Below are 25,617 nucleotides of genomic sequence, written 5' to 3'. Positions count from 1 at the left end.
TAGCATGGCACTCCTGTCAGTCTCAAACCATGTTCCCACATAATCTTCACATAACTCAGCTTATTCTAGACTGCAATCCAGAAGTTCTCTTTTCTAGGAAAGGACAGTTGAACCAACAACATAACAGCTTTCGGAAAGGTAAGAAAGGTCACAGGCACTATATATGTGTTGACATGGATGTCCTTTGTTTCCAGAACCTTAACTAAGCAGATAAACATTTGCTTTTAAACATGATGATTCCAAACAGCATCAGGTCTGAAGATTACCAAACTTTGTAAAATCCAAGTAGTGTGTCTCACAGTGACACCAGCCTGTCACCCTACAATTCAGGAATTCAGAAAGTGAAGTCAGGAAGATCAGGGGTTCAAGATCAGCACTAGGTACATAAGACCTTGCCTCAAAAAAAAAAAAAAATCCCACTATCTAATAATATAAATATATCACTAATAAATGTCTCTATGTAGACCGTAATCGTTACCTAAAACTTTACGACTCTGCACAGTACTTCCCTAAGCCTAACCAACCAGGCTGCCCACATCTCCAAGTAGAGAGCTTCTGAAAAACCTCGCTATCCTGCACCTCTGATCACAAGTTAGACATCCTTTCTTATACCTAAACTTTGTGATTACAAAGTTACTGGAACTTGATGACCAAAATAAAACCACTGTCTTTTTAGTATGTTCAATGATTGACTCAATTTTGATTTAAGGTATATGTCACTACCTCAGTCAGGTAAACAACACTGAAAGTCTTTAGATTTAGCCAAATATCCAATTAAATTTGCTCTATAAAATACTAACTTGAACCCCTCAGTGATATTCAAAACATTGAAGAGGAGGTATGAACCCAGCCTCTTCCTGTCAGGTTATAGTTAAAAAAACTTCACACACTACCTAGAGACGCAAACTCCGGCTCATGACAAAGATAGAGCTCCCCCACACTCAAGTGCTTAGCTTCAAGAGCAACCCATTCATTCTCTTCTTGATCAACTGAAAAGGCCAGGCAAGCACCATGCCAGTAAACTGTAGCACTCAGGGAACCGAAGCAGGAGGATGGCATGCCTGAGGTCAGTCTGAACTACACAGAAGACCTGTCCAAAAAATACAGCAAAAGTCAAAAAAGTCAATGTTGTTTTTAAAGAGTACTATGCAAGTATGTGGTCTTTTTTGATGTTCTGCATCTAAACTGGCAAATGGAAATTTCCAAAAGATTCTGAACTATGTCAGTCAGACTAACTTTTGCTAAGATTAGAAAATCCTTCACTTTTGTACTGGTTGGTCTCAGGGTTACTCTCTTCTGGTAGAATCTGGAAACAGGGACAGAGAAGAGGGAGAGGGCAGGCTAACAAGGTGGGGAAGGTACTAGATATTGAATGCAAAGGAAAAAAGTAACGGATGCTAAAGTTTTTAAAAAGTTTAATGGAGCCAATAGTTCGGCATATAAATTGTGTTCTGGCAGACATTAGACCTGCTTTTTCTTACCAAAGAAAATGGCACGTTTTATCAAAATTTGACAACTGAGAGTAAAGGGCACTGAGATTCAGCTTCAGAGCACCAACTTAAACCAAACAACCAAGAACATCGTTATTCAACTTGGACAGAGGAAACAGGACCAAGGCAGGAAGAAAGATGAAACGTGTTCCTCGGTCTCAAGTCCCTTAGGAATAGGAGTTCTGTCTTCTTGTCGGCAGCCATCACACCACCAAACCCCAATTCCAGAATATGTATTCACAACCTCAGAAAAGCAAAAGTGAACTCCTTAACTTGGTATATCCCAAGGGAAGCCTGGAAGTACTTGTGATGCACAGGCTTGTCTGTTTAAGGTAAAACGACAAATTGCTGTAATTCTTTTTGCTTTTCAAACAAATAAAAGAAAGCTCCACTTTTGCAAAAATTGAGAAATACCTTATTTTCATTCCTAGTTTGAATATGGATTTCACTGTCTTAAATAAGGGCTATACCTACAATGAATACAGAACTTCAATTCGCACAACATTCCTAATATTCCACTCACATCCCACTCAGTCAGTAATGGTTAACTTAGCAAGGTCTCTTCACAGATACGTATTATTAAATGGCCGACAAAATTGCAAACTTTTAACAAAGTGCTGTAATTATCAGAAAAACCCTTACACTGATCTGCAATGGTTATTAAGGATAAAAATAGAAGTAACTGAACTGGACTACAAGTTTGCACAGAAACATTTTCACTGTCCTACTTGATATATAATTATCACAGGATAGAATGGATCACAGTGCCTGGCAGGCTGACATCAGTCTTCTAAATAGACTACCGTTCAGTTCAGGTAGTAAAAATGCAGATGAAACATGCTCTAAAATGTTGCAGCTACAGGAGGTCTTATATTTACCCAAAGAAGACTCTGAGAGCTTTTATTTGGGTCTACCTAACATCTAGAGAATCTCCATGCGATCTCATCTTTTCCAGAATGAAATTCCAAACTGCACTTCTGAGAGGAATGGAGGAACAGGAAAAGTTGGATTTTACTATTTAAGTTACGTTCACATTAGTAGCAGATAAAACATATTTATCATCTTTCACCCACTATGACAACTACACACAGTAGGGCATCCATAAAAATTAAAAAAAAAAAAAAAACTAAAGAATAAATACCTACTCCCACCATCCGTTTCCTCTCACTAATACCAAACCAAAAAGGAAGCCCACTCTCAAAGATCATGACCCATTCTTCAGGTCACTCTGAATGCAGCTTGTGTTTAACCAGAAGTAAAGTGCCTGGCATAGGAAGTAGTACTTGTTTTAAAACTGAGTATCTGAAGCCTACAGGGTTATTCTGGGGACAGGTTAATAATATTGCTATTTTCAGAGCACTAACACACACAAAGTGAATCCAATAAAGTTCTGTGTATTGATTCAGTATTAAATATTACTTGCATGACCATCATAGCACCTCTTTACATCTCACAATCACCAGAGTTAGAACTGTTTTGAAAACTGAAAACTAGGCATAATCTGATAATCAGAAATTGCACGCTAAGGAAACCAGGTGCATGGTTCAGTGTGGCCGCAAAAATGGAAGCCTGCAGATCTGGCTTACTAGCCAGATCAAGGTTTTAACAATTGTAGGAACCTGGCAATACTGTTTAAGCAAAAATACTCAACACAGCAGGAAATGGACCAAAAAATAAAAATAAGAAAGCATTCTATAACCAAATAAACATCTGATAGTTCCTTTCCCTTTGAGAATAAACACAGTTAAGGTCACTTTTAGCCTGGGAACGGATATGTTTGCCTATGATGATCTTGCTGATGACTACACAATTATCTCACGTCCTCTGCTAGGATTATAGTTTGAGAAAGCCATAGTTACAGGAGGCATCTACTGTAAATACCTAGAACTTCCTTTTATGGCAACCAACAGAGAATTCACTTGTCTTAAAACAGTGAACAAGGGAAGATGGCCTCATGTTTCCTTTGCAATAATAGTATATGTTGAGGATCGAGTGGCTTTCAAGCAGCATGGTGGTGTGAAAATGTCTGCAGTTTAGAGCATTCTGTTGCGTTTATGGGTTGGTGAGTCTGTAATGACATCGCCACACTGGGCTGAGGTACGCTTTCTAGTTCCACCATTGTCCAAGTGGAGTGCCATTTCTTCTGTTATGAAAGTGTTCAAATCGACATCATGGAGTCCATTTCTCCTTCGACTAGCATTCGGTCCACTGCTTACATGTGTAGGAGAGCCTGGGGTACTCGAACGCACGCTTATACTAGCCATTGCACCACTAAGACCTAGGAAGAAGAAAAGAGGTTTTAGAGTTGCTCAATTAGTCGGCCCTTCTGAAAGCAACCCACTCTATTTTCCATGTTGTCACAGTGTCAAAGAGTGCCTGCTGGCATTTCTTTGTAACGGGTCAGCAGTGAATAGTTAAATTTATTCTGTAAGGATCAATCATCTGGCTTTGATCTCCATTTTCTTGGCAATACAACCATTATTCGTAATAATGGCAATTAACAATGATGGAAAGCTACATGTATTAAGTACTGTGCTAGGAATACAAAGATATGATTCTCCCATCTATACTATTAGGCAAGTGCTATATACAATTTACAGACCAGGACAGGAGATGCATGCTTGAAGCAGGGCATTTTATTTGGTCCAATGTCACCATTCTTACAATGTCTCTGTAGTGTGTCTGTGCATGATGTATGTAGAGAAAGCAAGAAAACATTTCTGAGTAGGCTTAGTCCAACAACCCTTTTAGACAAGGTGACTGTGTAATCTATAATCCCAACACTCCATTATTAAGCCTGAAAAATCACTGTTAAAAACGACACTGGATCACTGGTGGGGATGTCCTGGACAAACAGGGCACTTATCATTATCCAAGGTCTGGACTGTATCTGGCAGATACCCTTAAGAGAACAAGAGCCCAAATCAATACCATCCCCAATCCTTCAGGGATGAAAGAGTAAGGAATGGTAGGGTAAAGAATCCTGTTTCATGTTCAGGTTCTTAAGTCTCAGCACTAGCTGTTGAACCTTTGTTACTTAGAACAGGAGTAGTTAAGAAATAAAATATACATTCTGCTCTGAATATTGAAGATATGCCTGCAAAAGCCATGTGCCTGACCAGGACATATAAACTATAACATTATAGTTTAAACACTAGCATGGACAGTCCATCTCCCATTTCATGAATTTCTCCCTCACTCAAATTTTTCCACTGCCTGAATAAAGAGAATGATCTAGAATCATTGATGTTTCCAAGAGTAACAATTCCACCTGATCTTTAAAACAAAATTCGAGGTTTGATCTAGTAAGGCCATACTCCCTATTTTGGATTCTATTTAAAAAAAAAAAAGTTTGAAGATTAAGTGGAAAAACTATGCATCTACCAATTCAAATCTACTAAATCCCAAAGTTGTTCTTACTACAAAGACTTCTCCCACTTTCCTGCCTTTCAGTCAACCGACCAGGTCCCGCCCCTCCCTATTCTAACCCCATAAAGACACACCGTTTTTTATGATGGTAATCTGGGGGAAAACAAAAGTGTCCCTCTTTACCCCTCTACCTTTCAAAGGCCAGCTCTTGCTTGATTTTGGTTTTCTTTCTTTGGGGGGTGGGAAGGCACTGATCCTGGCATGCTTCCCAGGTCAGGAATGTTAGTTCTCAAAGTAACCCTAAAATATATAGCTCTGTGACTCCATTCAGCAAGCTAAGACTACAATACAAAAGTATCCCCACCCCACCCAACGTCATCCAGGTAGTAAGCGATTGGCTGAGTCTCAGCAAAAGAGGGCAAGGGGAGTTCACACGCTAATGAACTGTTTGTTACACTGCCTCCTCGTAATATAAAAACTGTTAGGAGGATGAAACACAAGAATTGCCATTAAGTTCTAGGTCAAGAATCTATTCTCAGAAATCTGTCTCTCCTCTCTCACAGAGGTCATGACCCTATTCTCAGAAATCTGCCTCTCTCTCACACAAGTCAAGACCCTATTTTCAGAAATCTGTCTGTCTCACACACACACAGGTCAAGACCCTATTCTCAGAAATCTGTCTCTCTCTCACATACATACAACTAATTTATTAAGTAGTTTTAGGGTTCAAGGCTAGCCTGCCTCTTAGACTCATCTTGACAGCTCTTCACCTTGCCCTTTTTATCCTACCCTAAGACTTACTGTGCATCACCAGTATCTATGATTAGCGGTTCTTTTTGAAGTCAGAACTGTATTTTTTTTTCCAACTTTGCTCAGCCAGAGTCCATAACGCTCACAACTCTCCTGAGATTACTAAGTCTACTTTTCTCTTTTAGCCTCATGATGGCACCTTCCTTCCCACTTGATACTTTCCACTCCTTCCTGTTCTCCCCACCTACCAGCTGCTTTCCTCAGCTGGCCTATGGCTTTCCTTCTGCCCCTTTGACAGACAGATGTGTCACATATTGGGAGTTCTTTCACCCCTGTATTGTTCTCAAAGGCCTGCTCTTATTTCTAACTGCTTCCTGAAGAGCTCAGACTTAATAGCTCCTTGAGGAACAACACTTCTTTGTCCTCAACACAGAGGCTTAAACAAACGAAGGGAAACCAAAATCCAGAGCTTATGCAGCACAATCAACCATTTCCTCCTATGGGCAGGCTTTTCCTACATACCTGAAGGACTTAACACACTGCCTGGTACTGAATACTCACAGAATTCTGATAAAGAACAATGCTTCAGAGTCCTGCCCCACATTTCAAAACTCATTGAAATCCAGGGCTTCATTTCAGGAAATAAACCCAAGTTGTTGCTGGTTAGTCACTTAAATCAATGACATCACTTTAGACTCAACTATTCATCCAAGTTGCTGGTTTTTCTATTACCCCTACACAGAGACCATTAACAACTTGCTGAGAAAGCCCTGCTTTTCTTCCTAGCCTACAGGCAATAACATCTTACTAGATGATATCCAATGGTTCAAAAGCCGTCTGCACTTGCCCTACCTCCTGTTTATCAGTAGATCAGGCAGGGCTTACACTCTACCTGCATTTTCCTCCTGAAAGCTGGAACTAAAGACATGGAAAGACCACTACACCCAGCCTTTTCTCTAGTGTGTTTGTGTGTATGCTTTGTTTTTTTAAAAACAGAGTTCTGCTCTCTGTAGTTCAGGCTAGCCTCAACTTCACAACAGCCCTGCCTAAGCCTCCCAAATGCTGAATTACCGTCGTTACAATGAACAGTTACCATCATTTATATTTGCTCCAGAATGCAGAGGTTCTATAGTAATTCTACTGTAAAATCTGAGAGCTGGGCAATAAACTGGTCTACTTCCATAATTCAGGATCCCTTTTGCAAATGAAACTACAAGGGGACTTCAATCAGCCTACGCATACTCTTCATGAATGTTCATGATGGTGATGACAACTACCAAAGACTCAAAACCACTCCAGCAAGGAGCAGACTAGTCACTTCTAGCCAATGTTTATTGATTCAATTATCCATGAAAAAGAAAATACATTATGCAGCAATTTGGCCAATCTGAAAATTCCCATAACACCTGGAAAAGCATCTTTCTCTATAGAGTACTGGTTTTAACTTCATGGTGCATGTCACCTATCCTCAGCTATGACAATCTTTTCAAAGTTTGAGTCACTAATGTTCCCCAAAGAAGACTTTTCACAAGTGTCAAAAACAAAAATTAAGATTACAACCACAAAGCAATATTTTTCATCATATGCCAAAAATGGGATAGAGAGAAGGAGTGGCAGGCCTAGGCCCCTCCGATTGTCCCCTGGGGTTTACCCCTTAGCCCACCTCAATATGGTGCTGGGTAGAGGGGGTAGCTGGGGTCTAACCTTTAACAGGGAAGAGCCCAGCCTCTATACAGAGACCCTATAATTTTTTTATTCTGATTAGCCATTTTAAACCAACAAGGAATAAAATAAATCCTGATCTAAAAAAAAAAAAAAAAAAAGATTACAACCACAGAGGGGGAAAAGCAATTTTAAACAGCCCAAATTTTATTTTGAAAACCAGTGACAGCTAATGAAGCCACTTCAGAAATCTCACTCTGCCACATGAACACAATCAGCCCACACAAGTACAGAAAAATCTAAACATGCTTCACAACTAAAAACTAAGTTGTACGTCTTTAGGACATACAACTTAATTTCTACTAAAAATGTGTTTTTCAAGCGGACTATGAAAATATCATTTGTCAGAAGCAGAATAGGTAGCATTAGACAGAAAAGTCTCAATTGTTTAACATAAGATAACAAACTCACGCTTTAATGTTTCTGCATCCATTTGAAATGAGCAATATAGTAATTAAAAAAAAAAAACACCTTAGGATGATTTAATCATTCGTTAAAAACTCCCAGTGGTGTGGAAACAAGTTTACAGTCCAGGTTATAGAAATCCAGATTACATGGAAATCATTAAAAATAGCACATCACTATTATTTTCAAACCATTTCATCATTTCATACTGTAATATGAAAATGCTGTTTGCATAATTGATTACATAAAACACCAGTTTCCCAGCATTAAGTCACAGAGAAAGAACAAATCCCCACTCAGAAAACCTCACAGCCCAACTAAGGCTGCCATCTATGCTCTCCTGACTTTCAGCACCAGCCCTAAGAGTGCACAAGATAATGGTGAACAACAGGTTCGGGTCCCTCTGTAGACTGCTCAACCAGCATTATCTGGGGAAAAGGGATGGGGGCCTAAATCCCTCAGATTTTGAAGTGGTATCAACCTGCCTGAGAGCCCTAAAAAGTTGGCATTCTATTCCTTTGAAATGAATTGTATACTCAAGTGTGAGTGCTCCCTGTGCAATGTGCTGAGTGAGGTGCAAGCACATGCAGTGTCAATGTCATCTAGTGTTTTAGAGTTCAATCATTAAAAAAATAACAATACTACCAGGAAGGTTCTGGTCATTTAAAAGTAGATACCACTCCCCACCCCAACCTGTAAATTGTAATACTGAATTTTTATTGAAGTAAAGCACACTAAATCAAGCCAATTACAAAGGTACATGTGTCACACCAAGAAAACATTTTTAGTTATACTGACAGCCCAAAATGCTTTCCATTTATCAAAGACATCATTTTTGAAAGACAGTTTTTAATGCCACAGGAAATAAGGTTCACGACGTTAAGTGAGAAATGTAAGATACAGTACCATATTTGCAATATGATCTCAACTGTGAAATAATATTTATACATTAAAAAAAAGACTAGAAAAATTAATCATTTGGCTGTATTTGTTTTTATAGAGTGAAATTACAAGATAGTAAATAAACCTTTTTGCTTTGGGGGAATTTTCCAAAATGAAACTCAGATAATTCAACTGTTTAATAGCTACCAACAGATTACTGAATAGGTACTAGGGTAATTAAACTGGCTTTGAGATCTCCTAGCCTTTTAATTTTTCCACTACAATATCTAACACAATGTTATTACAAGTCCAAGAAAATTCTGTTTTATTAATATTGAATACCTAGTCTATCTCCAATACCATTGGTTATTTAATATCCTTAATGTACATAAAATATCAACTTTTCATTTGAAATTAATGTGATTATAAGTGCCCTGCTCTAATTTTATTGGTCTTGGATCCTGGTCTGAGGAAAGAGTGATTATAAAAGTTCCTTCTAGGCATTTGTAGTGCACACCTTTAATCCCAGAAATCTGGAGGCAGAAGCAGGTGGATCACTGTGAGTTCAAGGCCAGCCTAGTCTACAGAGTGAGTTCCAGGGCAGCCAGGACTGTTAACAGAGAAACTCTGTCTCAAAGAAACAAAAAAGAAAATAGAAAGCCAGACGGTGGTGGCGCACACCTTTAATCCCAGCACTCAGGAGGCAGAGATAGGCGGATCTCTGTGAGTTTGAGTCCCAGAACAAGCTCCAGAACTACAGAGAAACCCTGTCTCAGAAAAAAACAAAAAACAAAAAAAAAAGAAAAAAGAAAAAAATCAAATGTAAGTGATTAAGAGACTGCTTTGGTGCCGAAATCTCTTACACAAGCTCCAAGGATGTTTTTTAAACCATCTGCTGAAAATCTATCAACAGGATGCACCTGGCTACAATATTCTACAAGCACTACAATATTCCACACACCAGGATTGTTTCTCCTCAGAGTAAAAAAGGGGGGAGAGGTTCGCTTGTGAGCTGTGAAAGATGAGCAGACAGCAACAAACTCTCAAAAGGTTGGTCCTAGCCAATCCTCTGCCGTTTAAAAAAAAAAAAATGCAGTTTCTTCTATACTATCTCTTCACTTTAATAACTTTTAAGCATCTGTGTTAGCTCTCAGGATAAAAGTTCAATTGTTATTGCTGAAGCATCAGAAGGGATGGTAGAATGAAAGAAAGGAAGAAAACCAAAGTAAGTTCTTTCAGGTACTATCAAGTGTCCTATTTATCACAGATCTCCTAAATGCAGTTATTTCTCTCTTTAAAAAGCATTCTGCCACATATAAGTCCAAGAATGTTCCAAAATAACCACTGTGAGTATGTAGTGAGAAGAAAACTGCTGGTTCATGATGCCTAAAACCCCTTTCCTTTTGGGGTTCTTAATGCTTCATGTGTGAGGAATCAGGAATTCTAGGTAAAAATTCTTGTCACACTTTATATTACTAAATTCAAATTCCTATGACTGCCTTTTCTTACATGCCCTACCTCGATTCTCTAGAGCCTAGGAGCTACCGAGGATGGAGCTTAGTACATACAAGAAAGCCCAGAGTTCATTCAGAACAACAAGGAAAATAAAGTAAATATCACAGGCTCAGATTTTTAGCCCCTACCAGTCAAATGAACAAACACACACTGTACCTCAGATTGATTCCCTAGGCTTATGTTTCAGGATGGTGTTAATTTTACCAGATCAGACATTCCTTGAGGTTAATCATTTTTACAGTCACCTGTCCCTATGTCTACAAAATAACACCTGATATTCACTCTAAGTAAATGTTATCTATAGGAAGTGCTAAACTACAGAAAGACAACATACATACTTGTATATCATTATACATACATACATTCTAAACTGCAGAAAACCCACAACAAATCCACAAACAAAACGAAGGGTTTTCAAACCAAAAAGGTTTCAACCTTCAACACTAAGGAAACTTGTCCCAACTTACCAAGAAATCCTTTTTTTTAAATATTTATTTATTATGTATACAATATTCTGTCTGTGTGTATGCCTGCAGGCCAGAAGAGGGCACCAGACCCCATTACAGATGGTTGTGAGCCACCATGTGGTTGCTGGGAATTGAACTCAGGACCTTTGGTAGAGCAGGCAATGCTCTTAACCGCTGAGCCATCTCTCCAGGCCCCCAAGAAATCCTTTTTAAAGGTACCTTTCCAAAGACTGGAGTATCACTCCAGGGTAGAGCGCAAAGCCCCTGAGTTTGATCATCAGCATGCATATACACACACACACAAAAAAACATTATGCCTGTAATCTCAGCAATTGGGAAGGCTAAGGCAGGAGATTCCCTGAAGTCCAAAGTTCAAGACCATCCTGTTCTACACAACAAACTCCAGGCCAGCCAAGTATGTACAGTGAGACCCTGTCTCCAAAAACGAAAGAATGAAGGCAGTAATAATTACAACAAAAGATTTGTTTGTTTCTCTTTTAATTTTATAATGTATCATAATCATAAAGGTTTCATTGTCTGAGTTTGTCCAAGTCCTTCTCACAAATCTCACTGCTTTTTTCAACAAAAAACTAATTTAAAATTGAGAACATGATATCTTAAACCAAAATGCCAAGTAAGAGCAATAATTCCCACCAGTGCCAAAAGAGACACCAGACCCTGCATGTATAGGCCTGAATCAGAAACAGTACGTACTTTTAGAAGAACCACCTAAGCCCAATGGGTTGAAGTGTATTACAAAAGTCAAGACTGTCATGAAAATAATTTTTGGAATGAAAATAGATACCTTTGATTTTTAAGAATCAGTGTGGACCAGAGTTAGTAACTTACAAAGCCCACTTGTATTATGAGATGACATAGAATGAAGCTTTACTAGTTATGAGATTGAGTGAAGTTTGTTTTGGTAACAAGCCTTACCTCTAGAATATATGTGCCTTCTTACTTTGCACCCTAGCACTTATCTCAATAACAACAACTCTAAAGGAGCCTAAGACTCCCCAAACAGCACTAGCTTGAACAGGAAAACTCAGAACCAACTTCTCTAGCTTGTCCACAGGAACCAAGCTCAAGAATTTAGCAAGTAATAAACAGAAAAAAACAAAACAAAACAAAAACAGTGAGACAGGGTTGAAGAGATAGCTCAGGTTTAGAGCAATGGCTGCTCTTCCAAAGGACCCAAATTTGACCTCCCAGCACCGGTATGGTAGCTAACAACCATCTGTAAATCTAGTTCCATGGAATTCAATAGTCATGCACACAAATGATACACAGACATACACGCAGGCAAAATACTCGTGTGTGTGTGTGTGTGTGTGATACTTACAAAAATAAAAAATAAAGCTTTAAATTAAGTCTGTAGGGTGATACTTGGAATTCACTACAAGCAAGAAGAAAAGCTGTAGCTGTCAGAACAAGAACATTTAGACAGAATCATAGAGGGACAGGTAGGTAGGTAAGCAACCTAGTTGGTTCTCATATACTATCACATAGAAATCACTTTAATAAAGATGGTATTAGATGTTAAGCACATTGCCCAAGGTTGCGTAGGATATGTGGCCTGCACATAAAAATTATGCACTCTTCCTACCACAGTAAGTCAAGGATACCAGAAGCTGGCCATCAAACATTCATCTTCAAAAACACTTATCCAGATTCACTGATAGGAGAATCCCAGACACAAAATTTTAATGTTTCTTCTGATTTTTTTCTGAAATGATCTCAAGATCTTTCCCACCCACCTAAGTAAGTCCAGGGGGGAGGGGGAAGAGATGAGTGATATAAAAAGATACCCTAAAACTATACCTAGAGACAAGTAAGCAGGAGAACAAATTTTAGAGCCAGCTGGATCCCAAATAACCTATCACTTACTAACCTGCACAACAAAATTAGCCTTTCTCCATCAATGAACAGAGCGGGTGAATATTAAATGAGGAACCTTTGGGCTTGGTGATACACAGTATATTAAGAAGCCCCAGGTCTGCAAACCCAGCACTTGAGAGGCAAAGGCAAGAGGATCACTAGCTAAAAATTCAAAGCTAATCTGGTATACACAGCAAGCTCCAAACTTACAGGCTCCTCAGTAAGAACAAGCATCAAAAGACAAACATCTTTTAGTAAATATACACAAAATAAAGAAACTTTTCACATAAAATTAAAAAAACACTTTTTTAGTATATTCCAAAGACTAATTCCCAACAAGACCTGAACAAATCTACCACCAGTTGACATTCCAAGATCGATCAGGAAAATATCACAAGGACAAAACCCTAAATGAAGAGCTACTTGCTGCTGAATGGAGAATCAAATCTTCAATTCCAAGTGGTGAGTCTCAAACACATATAATATACATCGAGGTAAATGAACAGGTTATAGTTATTTATACATGTATATAAAATTAAAAAAGTAAATTTGAGAGGAATTGGAGGGGGAAAATGGGGTGGAAATTATATATATATATATATATAGTACTCATGTATGAAGCTGTCAAAAAGTTAATGTTAAAAAAAAAAGGACTACCTCTCATGGTTTCATTCTCAGGACCAGCAAATTCTCAGTTGTTCTAACGCAAGATTCCTTTCCAAGAATGGTACACAGATCACTCCTCTTTTTCCAAAGGTTCTCAGTCCCCAAGTGCTGTTTACAGTCACTTCTAGACCTCTGTATTTATTCCTATGGTAAATTCAGAAGCACAATTAACCATTTTCTTTGCTAGGTTCTATAAAAGCCAAAAGGAATGGCACAACATGCCCTCGATCATCAGAAAAGTACAGCATCTGAACACAGTGAGTGAGACTCTGTTCAAGAAAAGCTTTAAGGGAAAGTCAGGTGTAATGACACACACTTACAATTCCAGTACTACAGATGCAGGAAAACCACCCAAATGCTCAAGGCCACCTTTCTGCATATCTATATACTGAGTTGCAGGCCAATCAATACGTTGTAGTATGTTACTACTAACTACATTTAAAAACAAAAAGGCACATACCTGTAAATTCTAGAATTTGAGAGGTAGTGGCATAAGGATCAGGAGCTAAGAGAGTTCTAAGACAATCTGAACAACAGGAGACCCTGTCTTATTACTGTTTAAAAGAAATGGGGACAACAAACCAGATGTCGTCATATACATCTGTAATCCCAGCAGAGCAGTCAAGAGAATGAGTCACAAAGATCAAGAATTCAAATCCAGCCAGGCAGTGATGACACATGCCTTTAATCCCAGCATTCGGGAGGCAAAGGCAGGTGGATCTCTGAGTTCGAGGTCAGCCTGAACTACAGGAGCAAGTTCCAGGACAGGCTACAAGAAAACCTGTTTCGAAAATCAAAACAAGAATTCAAATCTAGCCTGTATTAAAAATAATGATGAAAATAGAGAGAAATGGAGAAAAGAGGCTGTGTCACAAGTTACATGATCAGTGTAAACAGGTAGATAAAGAGATTTGTGAGACATTAACAGGAGAGGTGGGATATTGATCCCAAATCAAAACCAGGCTACAATGGGTTTTTATTTGCCCTTGTAGGATCACAGAAAAATCTTAGGCAAAGCAATTGGGTGGGTAGGAAGAAGGAAGATCATTCCAGTGGTTTTATAGAAGATAGTCTGGCACCTAAATCAAGTCAGAAATAACAGCAATAGCAGATCACCCTAAGCCCAAACACAACTCCTCCAGAGACCCTTCCACAAGCCTGTCCATAGCCAAGCTAAACTGTGAGACAGCCCTTTCTGCTGTTCCTCCTCCCAATTTTACACCATACCTAACACATTAACATAAATCATCCTATTGTTTGTCTCAACAGAAAATGGAAGTACTCTTCACCTATCTCTTTCTAGAGAGTACACAAACTGCTTGCTACATAGCTATATAGAGGAGGAGATGTTATATATTTGCCAAGGTTAGTGTGAAATGTCAACTAATATACAGTTCAGTGGTACAGCACTTGCCCAGCATGCACAAGACCCTAGGTTGAAGCCCTAGTACTCGGGAAGGAAAAAAGGGAAATGTCATGTGTAGCAAATGCTCACAGGACACCCTGAAGGATGTGGACCAGAAGACAAAAACATATGTGGGACAGCCAACAGAGTTCTAAATGACAAGTAGAGAGATCTGGAAGCTAAAAGTAAGAGGCCCCTAAAGAGTCTACAGGAAGTGGCAGCTAGGGTTAGAGATTCTGTAAAATCTAACGTAGGTCAGTCAAGGAACCTGAGAAAAAGTTCAGAAACCCAAGTAGCAAAAGAGAACGAAACACCCTAAAAGAGAAAGGGTGTCATCAGAAAGGTTAGCAGAAAATAACCAAAGTACTCTAGGTATTTCTGGTCTACATGAATTATTGTTTACATAAAAAGGAGAATGTGGTGGGCTGGAGAGATGGCCCAGTGGTTAAGAACACTGGCTGTTCTTCCAGAAGTGCTGTGTTCAATTCCCAGCAACCACAACCATCTATAATGGGATCTGATGCCCTCTTCTGGCCTGCAGAGCACTCATACATAAAATATAAATAAAAAAAGATTCTGAGAGAATCTCAGTAGATTTTCAGTGTTATTTTAAGATAAGAATTACCCAAGACAAAAAAATCAATTAGCATGAACCTATATATTTCATTTTCTGTGAATGTAACATCTAATAACTAAGTCCTATAGTACACAGAAAATAAGCAACATGCTACAGAAAAGTGATCAAATAAAGCATAGTAAGTCTTGTAAGTCTCACACGTTGCTAGCCACCATCACTTAGTTTTAACTGAAGTTGTTTGCTGAGCATTAAATGGAGTATTTTTCTGGGCTATAGAATGAGACCTTCCCTTTAAAAAAAAAATAGTGGTGGTGCATGCCTTTAATCCCAATACTCTGGAGACAGAACTCAATGAATTTGAGGTCACCCTGGTCTACACAGTTGAGTAGGGGCCAGCAGGGCTGTGTAGAAACCTATCCCAAAACAAAAAATAATTCTATATAGCAGTAGTTCTCAAATGCTTTCCAAATGCTGTGACCCATTAATAGAGTTTCTCATGCTGTGCTACCCCCAACCATTAAATTATTTTGTTGCTATTTCATAACTGTAATTTTGCTACTGTTATGAATCATAATGTAAATATAGTTATTTTTCAATGGTCTTAGGTAACCCGCTGTGAAACAGTGGTTGGGCCCCTAAAGGGTTGAGAACCACTGCTATAGTCACCACAGCTTCTGTTATTAACAGCTACCTCCTTTCCTTTCCAGCCCAGGTAACACAAGCCCCTCCCTGAGGCTAGCTAAGCTGTCAGCTCATGATGACCACATTCTACCACATACACTGGAAAGGTAGTGATCAAAACTGCAACATGTCCACTGCTCGGGGGTTGAAGAAACCTAATATACAAAAGGATTGTGCCTCTTATCAAAAAGGAATCTGACAAAGAAAGTACAACTCCATATGGCACTGAAGCATGCTCCTTGGCTTCTTCTGTCACATAACCACCTAAGGAACAAAACCCTTCACCTACTTGTACCTGGATGAAGTAGCCATTCTTCTGTTCAAATCTCATTAAAAGCATGGACTCTGCCAAACACTCAGTGATCCATCCATTAACAAGGACCGTATCCTAAAGCTTCCAATACATGAGACTGGAATTGTTAGTCTTGTGTTTCATACAAGGCATCAGGCATCAGTAAAACAGCTTATATCTATTTATCTTATATTTCATACTTCTGTACACCAGAATATTTTTCTATTGGAAATGTTGGAATAGAACCCACTTCTGGTTGAAACTACCCAAATCTCACATTAAGCTGGTTCCCAGCTGATGAGGTTATCCCTGGGGGCGGGTGGGGGGAGTGTAATCTTCTTTGACACTCCCCATCTACATGAAACACTCTGCAATCACCTTAACAGTCCCTGCTATTTTTTTCTCCCAATAATGAAAGACGTTATGTGTGGACAGATGTTTTTGGTGGAGGTATTTATTGGGGGTAGAAGGGGTCCAGGAACTAATGAATACACTTAAGAGGGAAGTTGTCCCTTTCATAAAATGATGAAGAACATGATGTTTGCTTCCATTGCAAATACAAATTTCTGCCTCGCCATACTCTTAAATTTCATGAATTTAGACTCACCCTTCAATAAATCCAATGAAGTACTCTAAAAACTCGTAAGTTGACTTTATATTTCAAAATTGACTATGCAAATAATTCACAAAAAACTCTGGTATCTCTATCCAATTAAGATGTTTCCAAATAATCACCTTAAGAGTTCAATACAAATCAGATAAGAATATCATAGTCATTTGTCTACCTTACCATTTAATTAACAATGCCCTCTGACTAATCCAAATACCCTCATTTAAATCTTCAATAAGACTAGCCCTCTCCTCAGTAAACTGACAGCCATTAGAACACGACATTCAAGTATAATTGTTTCTAAAAATTCTTTGAAGAGGCCCTAAAACTTTAACCCACGCCTTTAATCCCAGCACTCGGGAGGCAGAGGCAGGCGGATCTCTGTGAGTTCAAGACCAGTCTGGTCTACAAGAGCTAGTTCCAGGACAGGCTCCAAAACCACAGAGAAACCCTGTCTCAAAAAAAAACAAACAAACAAACAAACAAACAAAAAATAACAAATCATAGGTTGAACAAATTGGATCTGAAAAAAAAAACACACTGGCACTTAGGATAAGAGTTTCCTCATGGAATCTGGGCTGCCTTTTACTGTATATATCCTGACACTATTAGCTAGAAAACAAGGCTTGATTTGTAAAACTGGCTCTGTAGGATATTAGTATGAAGGAAAAATATTTGAAGTATGAATTCAATCATAAGAAATGACAATATTTGAGAGGAAACTATATTGCATGCTGCCATTCACTAAATCAATCTGACATATTATTATACACCTCTAATTGTTTTTCCGAATTTAAAAGGAAATGTGACACACTAATACAGTAGGGGGGAAAAAAACTACCTAAACAGTAATAATATCAGAAAAAGTATGCAATCATAGGTATTGCATTCATATAAATTTCTTCTTAGAATAAGTGCTTTAACTAGCAAGTAAATCTGAAATGGTGTAGAGGGAGGCAACGCTTTTCCAGCTCTCATCTTTTCACTAGGGATACAAGAAAGAAAGAAAATTAGAAATGGTTGCCAAAGGACATATGGTCTCTGGAGACATTAAAATTTCTAAGATATAGAAGCCATTTAGACATATCACACTGTTTATTAGCAGGTTAGCCTTATTTTAAAGACCTATGACCATTTCTATGGCCTAAAAATGTTAGCTGTCAACAGGACGCATGACCTGACTCACTTCTACCTGGCTAGTCACCTGTTTGATCATGTGTCCATCTTGGTTTCAAACAAGTCTTACTTGGTTGCTGTTATTTTCACAGCAGTTTAACATGTCAGAGTAAGTAGCCCTCTCTATTGCTTATGGAAGTCTGTAGTAGACAGTAACAGCAAATTTATCACTGAAAACATTTCCCCATCTCTCTAGTATCTAGATCCTCTGAGCCAAAAACACATCTGCATGACAGATCTGGCCTGGGAAATAGTGATGACTTGGCCATTGGCTATACCTCTCACAATCCTATCCACCTAAACAATAAAGGTTTGAGGAACAGCAGCAGAGAGAGTATGACTTCTCCAACCTCTTTCCCCTGGGCTACCAACTCACTCTCTATACTAGATAACCAAAGGTGTTAAAGGTAGTCCCTGTTTTCCATGTAAACAAATTCAACAATTCCTGTCTTACTTGACCATCATGGACCAAGCACTCCAAGCAACTGTAACTAACAGAATTCTTAAGACACAAGGACTTCCCCCCTTGACTCAAAAAGACTAAGAAAACATGTACAATATGTGGGTGCAAAACAATAAATTCTAATCAGTGGTGCAGAAATAATTACTATAATACTAATAAGCTCAAACTAACCCGTCAGATGGGCTGTCAATGTATGCTTGTAGCTTGCATTCTATTTCAACACTTCTAGAACCAGGATTTACTATATAGACAAAAACAGACAATATTATCTGGACCTAACCCTAAACATGAAAATGGGTCCACAGGCACACCCTTAACCATTTTCCAAAGAAATATGTTTAAACGGCTTTACCATGCAGAGCTATGGCTTCCCGGAAGGGTTGCAAATCAGTCTCTACAGATGAGCTAGTTTCCGTTGAAGTAGCTCGGTTAGGGGACACTACAGTCAGTCTTGGGGGAGCTCTAGAGTTCCGTGGTGGAGGAACCTTTCCACACAGGAAGCTGATCAAATCTTCTCTACGAATAGTTCTTCTGCGCTTTTTAACCCAGGCCAGCACATCCTTATTGCGTCGCTGATAGCCAATCTGAATTCCAATATCAAAACTTCGCTGATGGGTATCCACGCTTTCTATTAGAAATAAGAAAAGGAAAATATACAGTTATCATCACAGTTGTACTATATTTGCTCCTAAAGAAACCCACTTTGCACTTAACCAAAATGAATAAGCTATGAGCAGTCTTTTAATCCAAAATATACCATAGTAATGTTTAAAACATTAAACATGTAATCTTCTAAGTCTAAAGTTAAAGACATAATTCTAAACCTTACTTCCAATCCCTGCCAAAAAGATAAACACCACATACAAAAATGGAGGAAATGTTTTTCTTTAGCCAAAGTAACTTGTCAAACTTTAGCCTATTTTAGAGCAGTAGGTGTTAACTTGAGAAATGAAGAAACCTATCCACTCTTGAATGAGTACTACTGTGTCCCTATTACAAGGAAACCAAAAAACTTCACTCACCACCCTCAATATATTTGCAGTCTTCTTCCAACCAGCGTATTTTTGTAAGTCATAACCATTCCCTTGCCTTAAATTTCCCCAGATGAGCCTCCCAGTGTATACTGAAACTCAACTCAGCAAAATAAACCCAGGCATTCAGTTTTTCTATGTAGTTAGAAACAATATCTCAAAGTTTAAAAGTCCCTCCAATTTCTTTTGAAGTCTGAGCTAGTAGAACACATGGAGTATATTTTATTTTAGGAGACAAGATCTCACTATGTACCCTGTCTGGCCTCAAACTACATAGTAGCCTCTAACAGGAAAAAAGAAAAAAAATACAACAAAGAGGTTTGTCCCACTAAGACAAATCGTCCAGACATCAGAGATCCCAAGGTGAATAAATATGATTTAAAACAACAACAACAACAAAGCAGTAATAGTAGTTAAATAGGGCAAAGACTAGCTTAGCATGCAAGTCTTGGCCTCAATCCCCAGTTTTCATGGTCAAATGCAGGGTGACAAGAGTACAGCTGTATTGTAGGAGGTAGCTTGCTCGTTCTTGGCCGCTCAGACCCAAAATAATCACACAGAAACTGTATCATTTAAAACACTGCTTGGCCAACGACTCTAGCATATTCCTAGCAAGCTCTTATATATTAAACTAGCCCATTTCTATTATTTTATATTTTACCACAAGGCTCGTGGCCTACCAGCAAGATTCCAGCTAATAGCATGCGTCTTTTCCCTCTGGCTGCTACATGGTGTCTCTCAACTCCGCCTTCTTTCTCCCAGCATTCAATTTAGTTGTGGGGGGGGGCATCTACCTCTCTTCTGCTCTGCTATAGGTCCAAAGCAGTTTCTTTATTAATCAATGGTAATTATAGCATACAGAGGGAAATTCCACATGACAGCTATATAAGAAGGACTCTGCAACAAGACTTTCTCTGTAGTAGATGGCAAATCTTGTACACTCTTTAATCACAGAACTCTGGAAGCAGAAGCAAGTAAGTGGATATCTGTGATATCGAAGTCAGTCTGGTCTACAAAATGAGTTCCAGAGCCAAAGACCACAGAATTCCTATCTTTAAGGGGAAAAAAAAAAAGTGGAATAACAACTGGGATAGGTCCAGTCTCAGAGTCTCCCTCCTTCTCCCCCCCCCCCCTTTCATTCTGGATTTTTAAGACAGGGTTTCTCTGTAGCTTTGGAGCATGTCCTGGAACTCACTCTGTAGGCCATGCTGGCCTCAAACTCACAGAGATCCACCTGCCTCTGCCTCCTGAGTGTTAGGATTAAAGACATGTGTCACCACCGCCCAGCTAGGTCTAGTCTCTTAAAATGTAAGTTCAAACAGGCTAAATAGATGCCTCAGCAGATAACTTACTGCTCTTGCACAGGACCTTTGCTCAGCACCCACAAGGTAGTCCAAAACCCATCCCAGCACTCAGAGGCAAGAGGATCTCTGGGAGTTCGAGGCCATCCTGGTCTACAGAGCAAGCTTCAGTACAGTCAGTACACAGCGCTTGTTTTTAAAAACCAAAAACTTCAGGCTGGAGAGATGGCTCAGAGGTTAAAAGCATTGCTTACAATTTCGGCGGTCCTAAATTCAATTCCCAGCAACCACATGGTAGCTCACAACCATCTGTAATGAGATATGGCACCCTCTTCTGGCCTGTAGGCATACACGTGGACAGAACACTATATACATAATAAATAAATCTCTAAAAAAAAATCAAATAAATACCAAAAATTCCAAACCGTTATAACGGAGAAAGCAGGAGTCTAATTTCAGATAGAAAAACTCAAGAGTGAGATTATTTCTCCATTATCACTTCTAGAATCCAAATCACCATCAACCAACTCAGTATCTGCTGCTTTCTCATTTCCTCAAAAATAAGAATAGACATGAAGACAGTATTCATGAAGGTTACACACACAGCACTTTCCAACTCTTGGAGGAAAGATGGGAAAGACATCCTTAAAAAGTAGATAAACCTCAGATGAACTTGAAAAGCTCTATTGAGAATTTCAGTAATTCTGAAAGAGCTAAGCAGTCTGTTAAGAAAATCAAGCATCATCCCTTGGGGCCAAAGAATAATATAAAATCCAAGCAATCAGGTTTTTAGAAAATCCACCCTCCGTCTCAAAAAGAAACAAAAACAAGACAAAATAAAACAAAACAAATTACTAGAGTTGGAGAGATGGCCCAGTGATTACACTGGCTGCTCTTCCAAAAGTCCTGAGTTTAATTCCCAGCAACCACAAGGTGGCTCACATCTATAATGAGATCTGATGCTCTCTTCTGACATGTAGGTATCCATGCAGAACACTCATACATAAAATATAAATAAGTAAAATTTAAAAAAGAAAAGAAATCTGCTCTACTTAAAGGAAGGTTTTTCTTTATTTCTCCTAACCGGAGAGGTTTGTGCTTAAGAAAATGGGGAAGATTTATCTTTTAAAAATAAGTTAAATTTAATAACATAACTTAAACACTGTTTTGATTAACACATCTGCACCTGTAGGCTTTAGATCTCTTATTCAAAAACCTAGGGCACAAAAATTGTGGGATAATTTTGTGTCCAGAACTAGTTTACTAAAATCAAAGTCATTATTGGAAAAGGACCATAAACCTCAAGGTAAAGCTTCAGAGCATCAAACTGCCAACCCACCCTTTAACCACAATACACGCCTTTATTACTTGAGTCACAGTGAACAATCCATGCTTTAAAAAAAAAATGCTTTCCAAATAGATGTTTAAAGTCTAGATTTCCTAGAACAGCAGTGGCATGCACTAGAAACAATCTATGCAGCACCTTCATAGATAATTCACAGAGCCAAAATTCATCAGGGTTTTGGTGCTCAAGCTCAAATCTTGCACATGCTATATCCATATTCTGCCACTGAGTACATCAGACCTTTAATGTTTCTTTTTAAATACAAAACTTTGTGAGTCAGCAAAGCAGGCATCCCAATTGAGGAACTGGAACTGAGACTCAAAGGGCCTATTCCAAAGCTAGGTTAAGAGGCAGAGTTCCGTCACCAAAAATCCACTTCTTCAATTTTAAATAAATAAATAAATGAGTCTTCTTTACAAGCCTAGGACACAATACTAGATCAAAACAACACTTCTAAAGAAAATTGCTAGCCACAAAATACTGAAACTTAAATTTACACTGACCATCTACAATTCAACAAATAGGAAAAATAGGTATTTAGGTTTTGTTTCTTAGACAGGGTCTCATTAACCTAGGCTGACCTGCAATGCCATTCACTTATAACAAGAATGGCCTTAAACTTCTTATCCATTTGCCTCCATCTCCTGAAAGCTGGGTTTACTGGCATATGCCACCATGCCTCGTTTATGAGGTGCTATATTTGATGCAGGACCACTGAGCATGCTAGACAAGCATTCAACTAACTGAGCTATATTACCAGCACCAAAGTAATGTTTTTATTAGGAACATAAGGATCTGGGTTAAAAGTCAAAATGAAATTTTTTCCAATTATTTTAGGAACAACTCTCCTGTAGTCCCTAAGAAATCAGTACCAAAAACTAAGAACTTCTTTTTCACCTCCTATGTGCTTTTCTAATCTTCACCCAGAACGATGGGAACCAGGAGAGAATCACAGCAGCTACTTATGGCTATAAGCATCCCTGTCCTTCCCCCCTCCCTAAATTACTCCAAGTTTTTGTCTGGATAACTATGTGTTGAACAAAGTTTTCTCCACATTTGATATAGGAACAGAACATGTAGCTTAGTCCTAAGCAACTAACTTGTATAATCCCACACCTACCTAGGTGTACTAATTCTCAATAAGCCTTTCAATTCTAGACAAGAATTCTGTAGCAAGTTAGTATGAGCTCTTCTACATTTCAAAGTAGCACTAACATAAAACCAAGCTCAACACAAAACTATAGATATGGACATAAGTCACACACATAAACAACAAGGAAAAAAACACAAAGCAGGTCACCAAATCAAGTTATTCCTATATACAACCTACAACTTAGGAGATCAATTGGTCCACACCAATAAAGCCAACTTATTTATTTTACTTAGATGTATATGGACACAAGCTCAGAGGTCAAGACAACCATAGGAGTCAACATTTCCGCCTTATGGATCGTGGAAAGAAAACTCGGGTCCTCAGACTTGGGAACAAGCACTTTTAATAACAGAACCATCTCACTGACCTGAAAATGCTTGTATCCTATAAAATTTAAAGACAGAATGGTGGCAAACACCTGTAATCCTAACACTTGGGAAGTCAAGGTAAAAGAACTACAGCAAGTTCAGGGCCAGCCTGAGCTGCATGGTGAGTTCCAAGAAAGCCTAAAATATTTGTTATATAGCAACATCTTGTCTCAAAAAGAAAAGATGGCAAAATAATAAAAAGCTTCAAAGTCTGGTACTCTTTACAATAGAGTCACAGACCTTTACCATCTACTCCAGGCAGAACATTTTCTCTGACTATTATTATAGGCACTCCCAACGTGTACCAGATTTTCATTATGCCCATTCACCTTTGGAGTACAGATAACAGGTTACGTCCACACTGGCCACACTGAATTGAAAAGATTGTTAGAAACAAGATGTGAGGGGTAGTGGTGGTGGTGCACACCTTTAATTCCAGCACTCAGGAGGCAGAGGCAAGCAGATCTCTGTGAGTTCAAGACAGTCTGGTCTACAAACTGAGTTCCAGGACAGCCAGAACTACACATAGAGAAACAGAAACCATGTCTTGAAAAACCAAAGAGAGAGAGAATGTGACATAAGATTTATTTGTTTGTTAAAAAAAAAAGGATGCACACTGCACAGTTTATTGACATATGCAACTTTAGAAGGCAAAAAAAAATATTAGAATTAGTCCTTTTCATATTAAGCACTTTGCACTATGCAAAATAACTGAAATAGTTAAAACCTGATCACCAGCACTGTCTACATTTGAATACCCCCTAAATGCCAAACACAAAACGAAGAGCTTGTGCTGTAGCAGATTCTGAAGCATGAAGCTCACCTATCCTTCAATACTACTAAGCAGATACACAACAACTCAAAGTATGCAGTATCAAGAGAAAGCTCTCAATGTGACAGACTTCTACCTAACCCATGCTAATAAGACAACTTAAAGATACCCAGCGTGGAATAAACTGACTTTGATAACACAAGTCTGTTGTCCCAGGAAGGTGGACAATCTCAAACTCAAGGTCATCAACAGCTAAATAGGAAGCAGGAGGCCAGGCTAGACTAGAAATAATGGGGGGCGGGGATTTGAGAAGTGATTCTCTGTGGTTCCGAAAGATTAATAAACAGGGCACCAGCTCCAGCCCAGACTAAGTGTTCTCTATAAGGCACCCAGGCTAACCTTGTCCTGAATGACAACAACCAGTCCAATCTTAAGGAGTTATGTTCCCCAAGCCAAAGGAGAAATTCAGAGACATGATAGCATGTCTATGATCCTAGTGGTTGGGTATACTGACTGGAGACCAGCCTAAGCCACACAGCAAGAACACTGCCTCAAAAAAAAAAAAAAAAAAAAAAAAAAAAAAAAAAAAAGAGATTTATGCTATACCTTCCTAATGAGGAACCAAGAGACCAAAATGGAAAACAAATCACCCAAGGAAATGAGGTCGATGAGAAGCAGACACATGGCTGGTGGTGCAGCTCTATGGCAGATCATTGCAAACTAGGTTCCAGATCCAACACCACTACCCTCAACAAAGTAAAGCAGGTTGAGCACTGTTATTTCCTAGGTACCCACCACACCTACGCAGAATGGAACAACCACTTCATTCCCTTTAGTTGAAGACATAAAATTCATACTATGCCAAGGAACCAACATTTAAGGCATGCTGTTCTCTTTGGAATGATCACTGGTTCTTGGGAACCAGTCACCAGAATTTTCTTGCCTAACCCCCCCAAAAGCAGCAGACAATTTGACAGATCTGGCATAAAAGGTCCAGGGTCTCTCATCAACAAGCCATATTTGCAGTCCTCAACAGAGAGACAAAACTAACTTGCTTTTCTTTTCCAATTCCTTCTGGCCATATCCCAACTAAACCACCACAGCATGCTCAATTTTTCAAAAGCTTACTGACAATTAAAAAGACCCCTGAGGGTCAGTGAATGGTTCAGCAGGCAAATGTCCTTGCCACCAAGCCTGATGACCTGGATTTGATGCATGTTTGAGAGAACCAACTCCCAAAAAAGTTATGTCCTTGATTTCTGCAGACACACGCAACACATACTAAGTAAATAAATGTAA

The 25,617-nt window shown here is 38.8% G+C and overlaps 1 protein-coding gene across 1 annotated transcript in view; it reads right to left on the bottom strand.

Moving 5' to 3' along the window:
- Positions 1-1,398: 1,398 nt before the first annotated feature.
- Positions 1,399-25,617, bottom strand: part of C7H16orf72 (chromosome 7 C16orf72 homolog) — a 29,815-nt gene continuing 5,596 nt past the window's right edge. Inside the window, exons 3-4 of the mRNA XM_005349292.2 lie at positions 18,701-18,976; positions 1,399-3,768 (exon numbers count right to left, since the gene is read on the bottom strand). Of these exons, the coding sequence (XP_005349349.1) occupies positions 3,524-3,768; positions 18,701-18,976 (521 nt within the window). The 3' untranslated portion in view covers positions 1,399-3,523. The remainder of the gene's footprint in view (positions 3,769-18,700; positions 18,977-25,617) is intronic.

Source organism: Microtus ochrogaster, chromosome 7, assembly GCF_000317375.1.
Source record: "Microtus ochrogaster isolate Prairie Vole_2 chromosome 7, MicOch1.0, whole genome shotgun sequence".
Taxonomy (NCBI): Eukaryota; Metazoa; Chordata; class Mammalia; order Rodentia; family Cricetidae; genus Microtus; species Microtus ochrogaster.
This window is presented reverse-complemented; position numbering and strand designations above follow the sequence as displayed.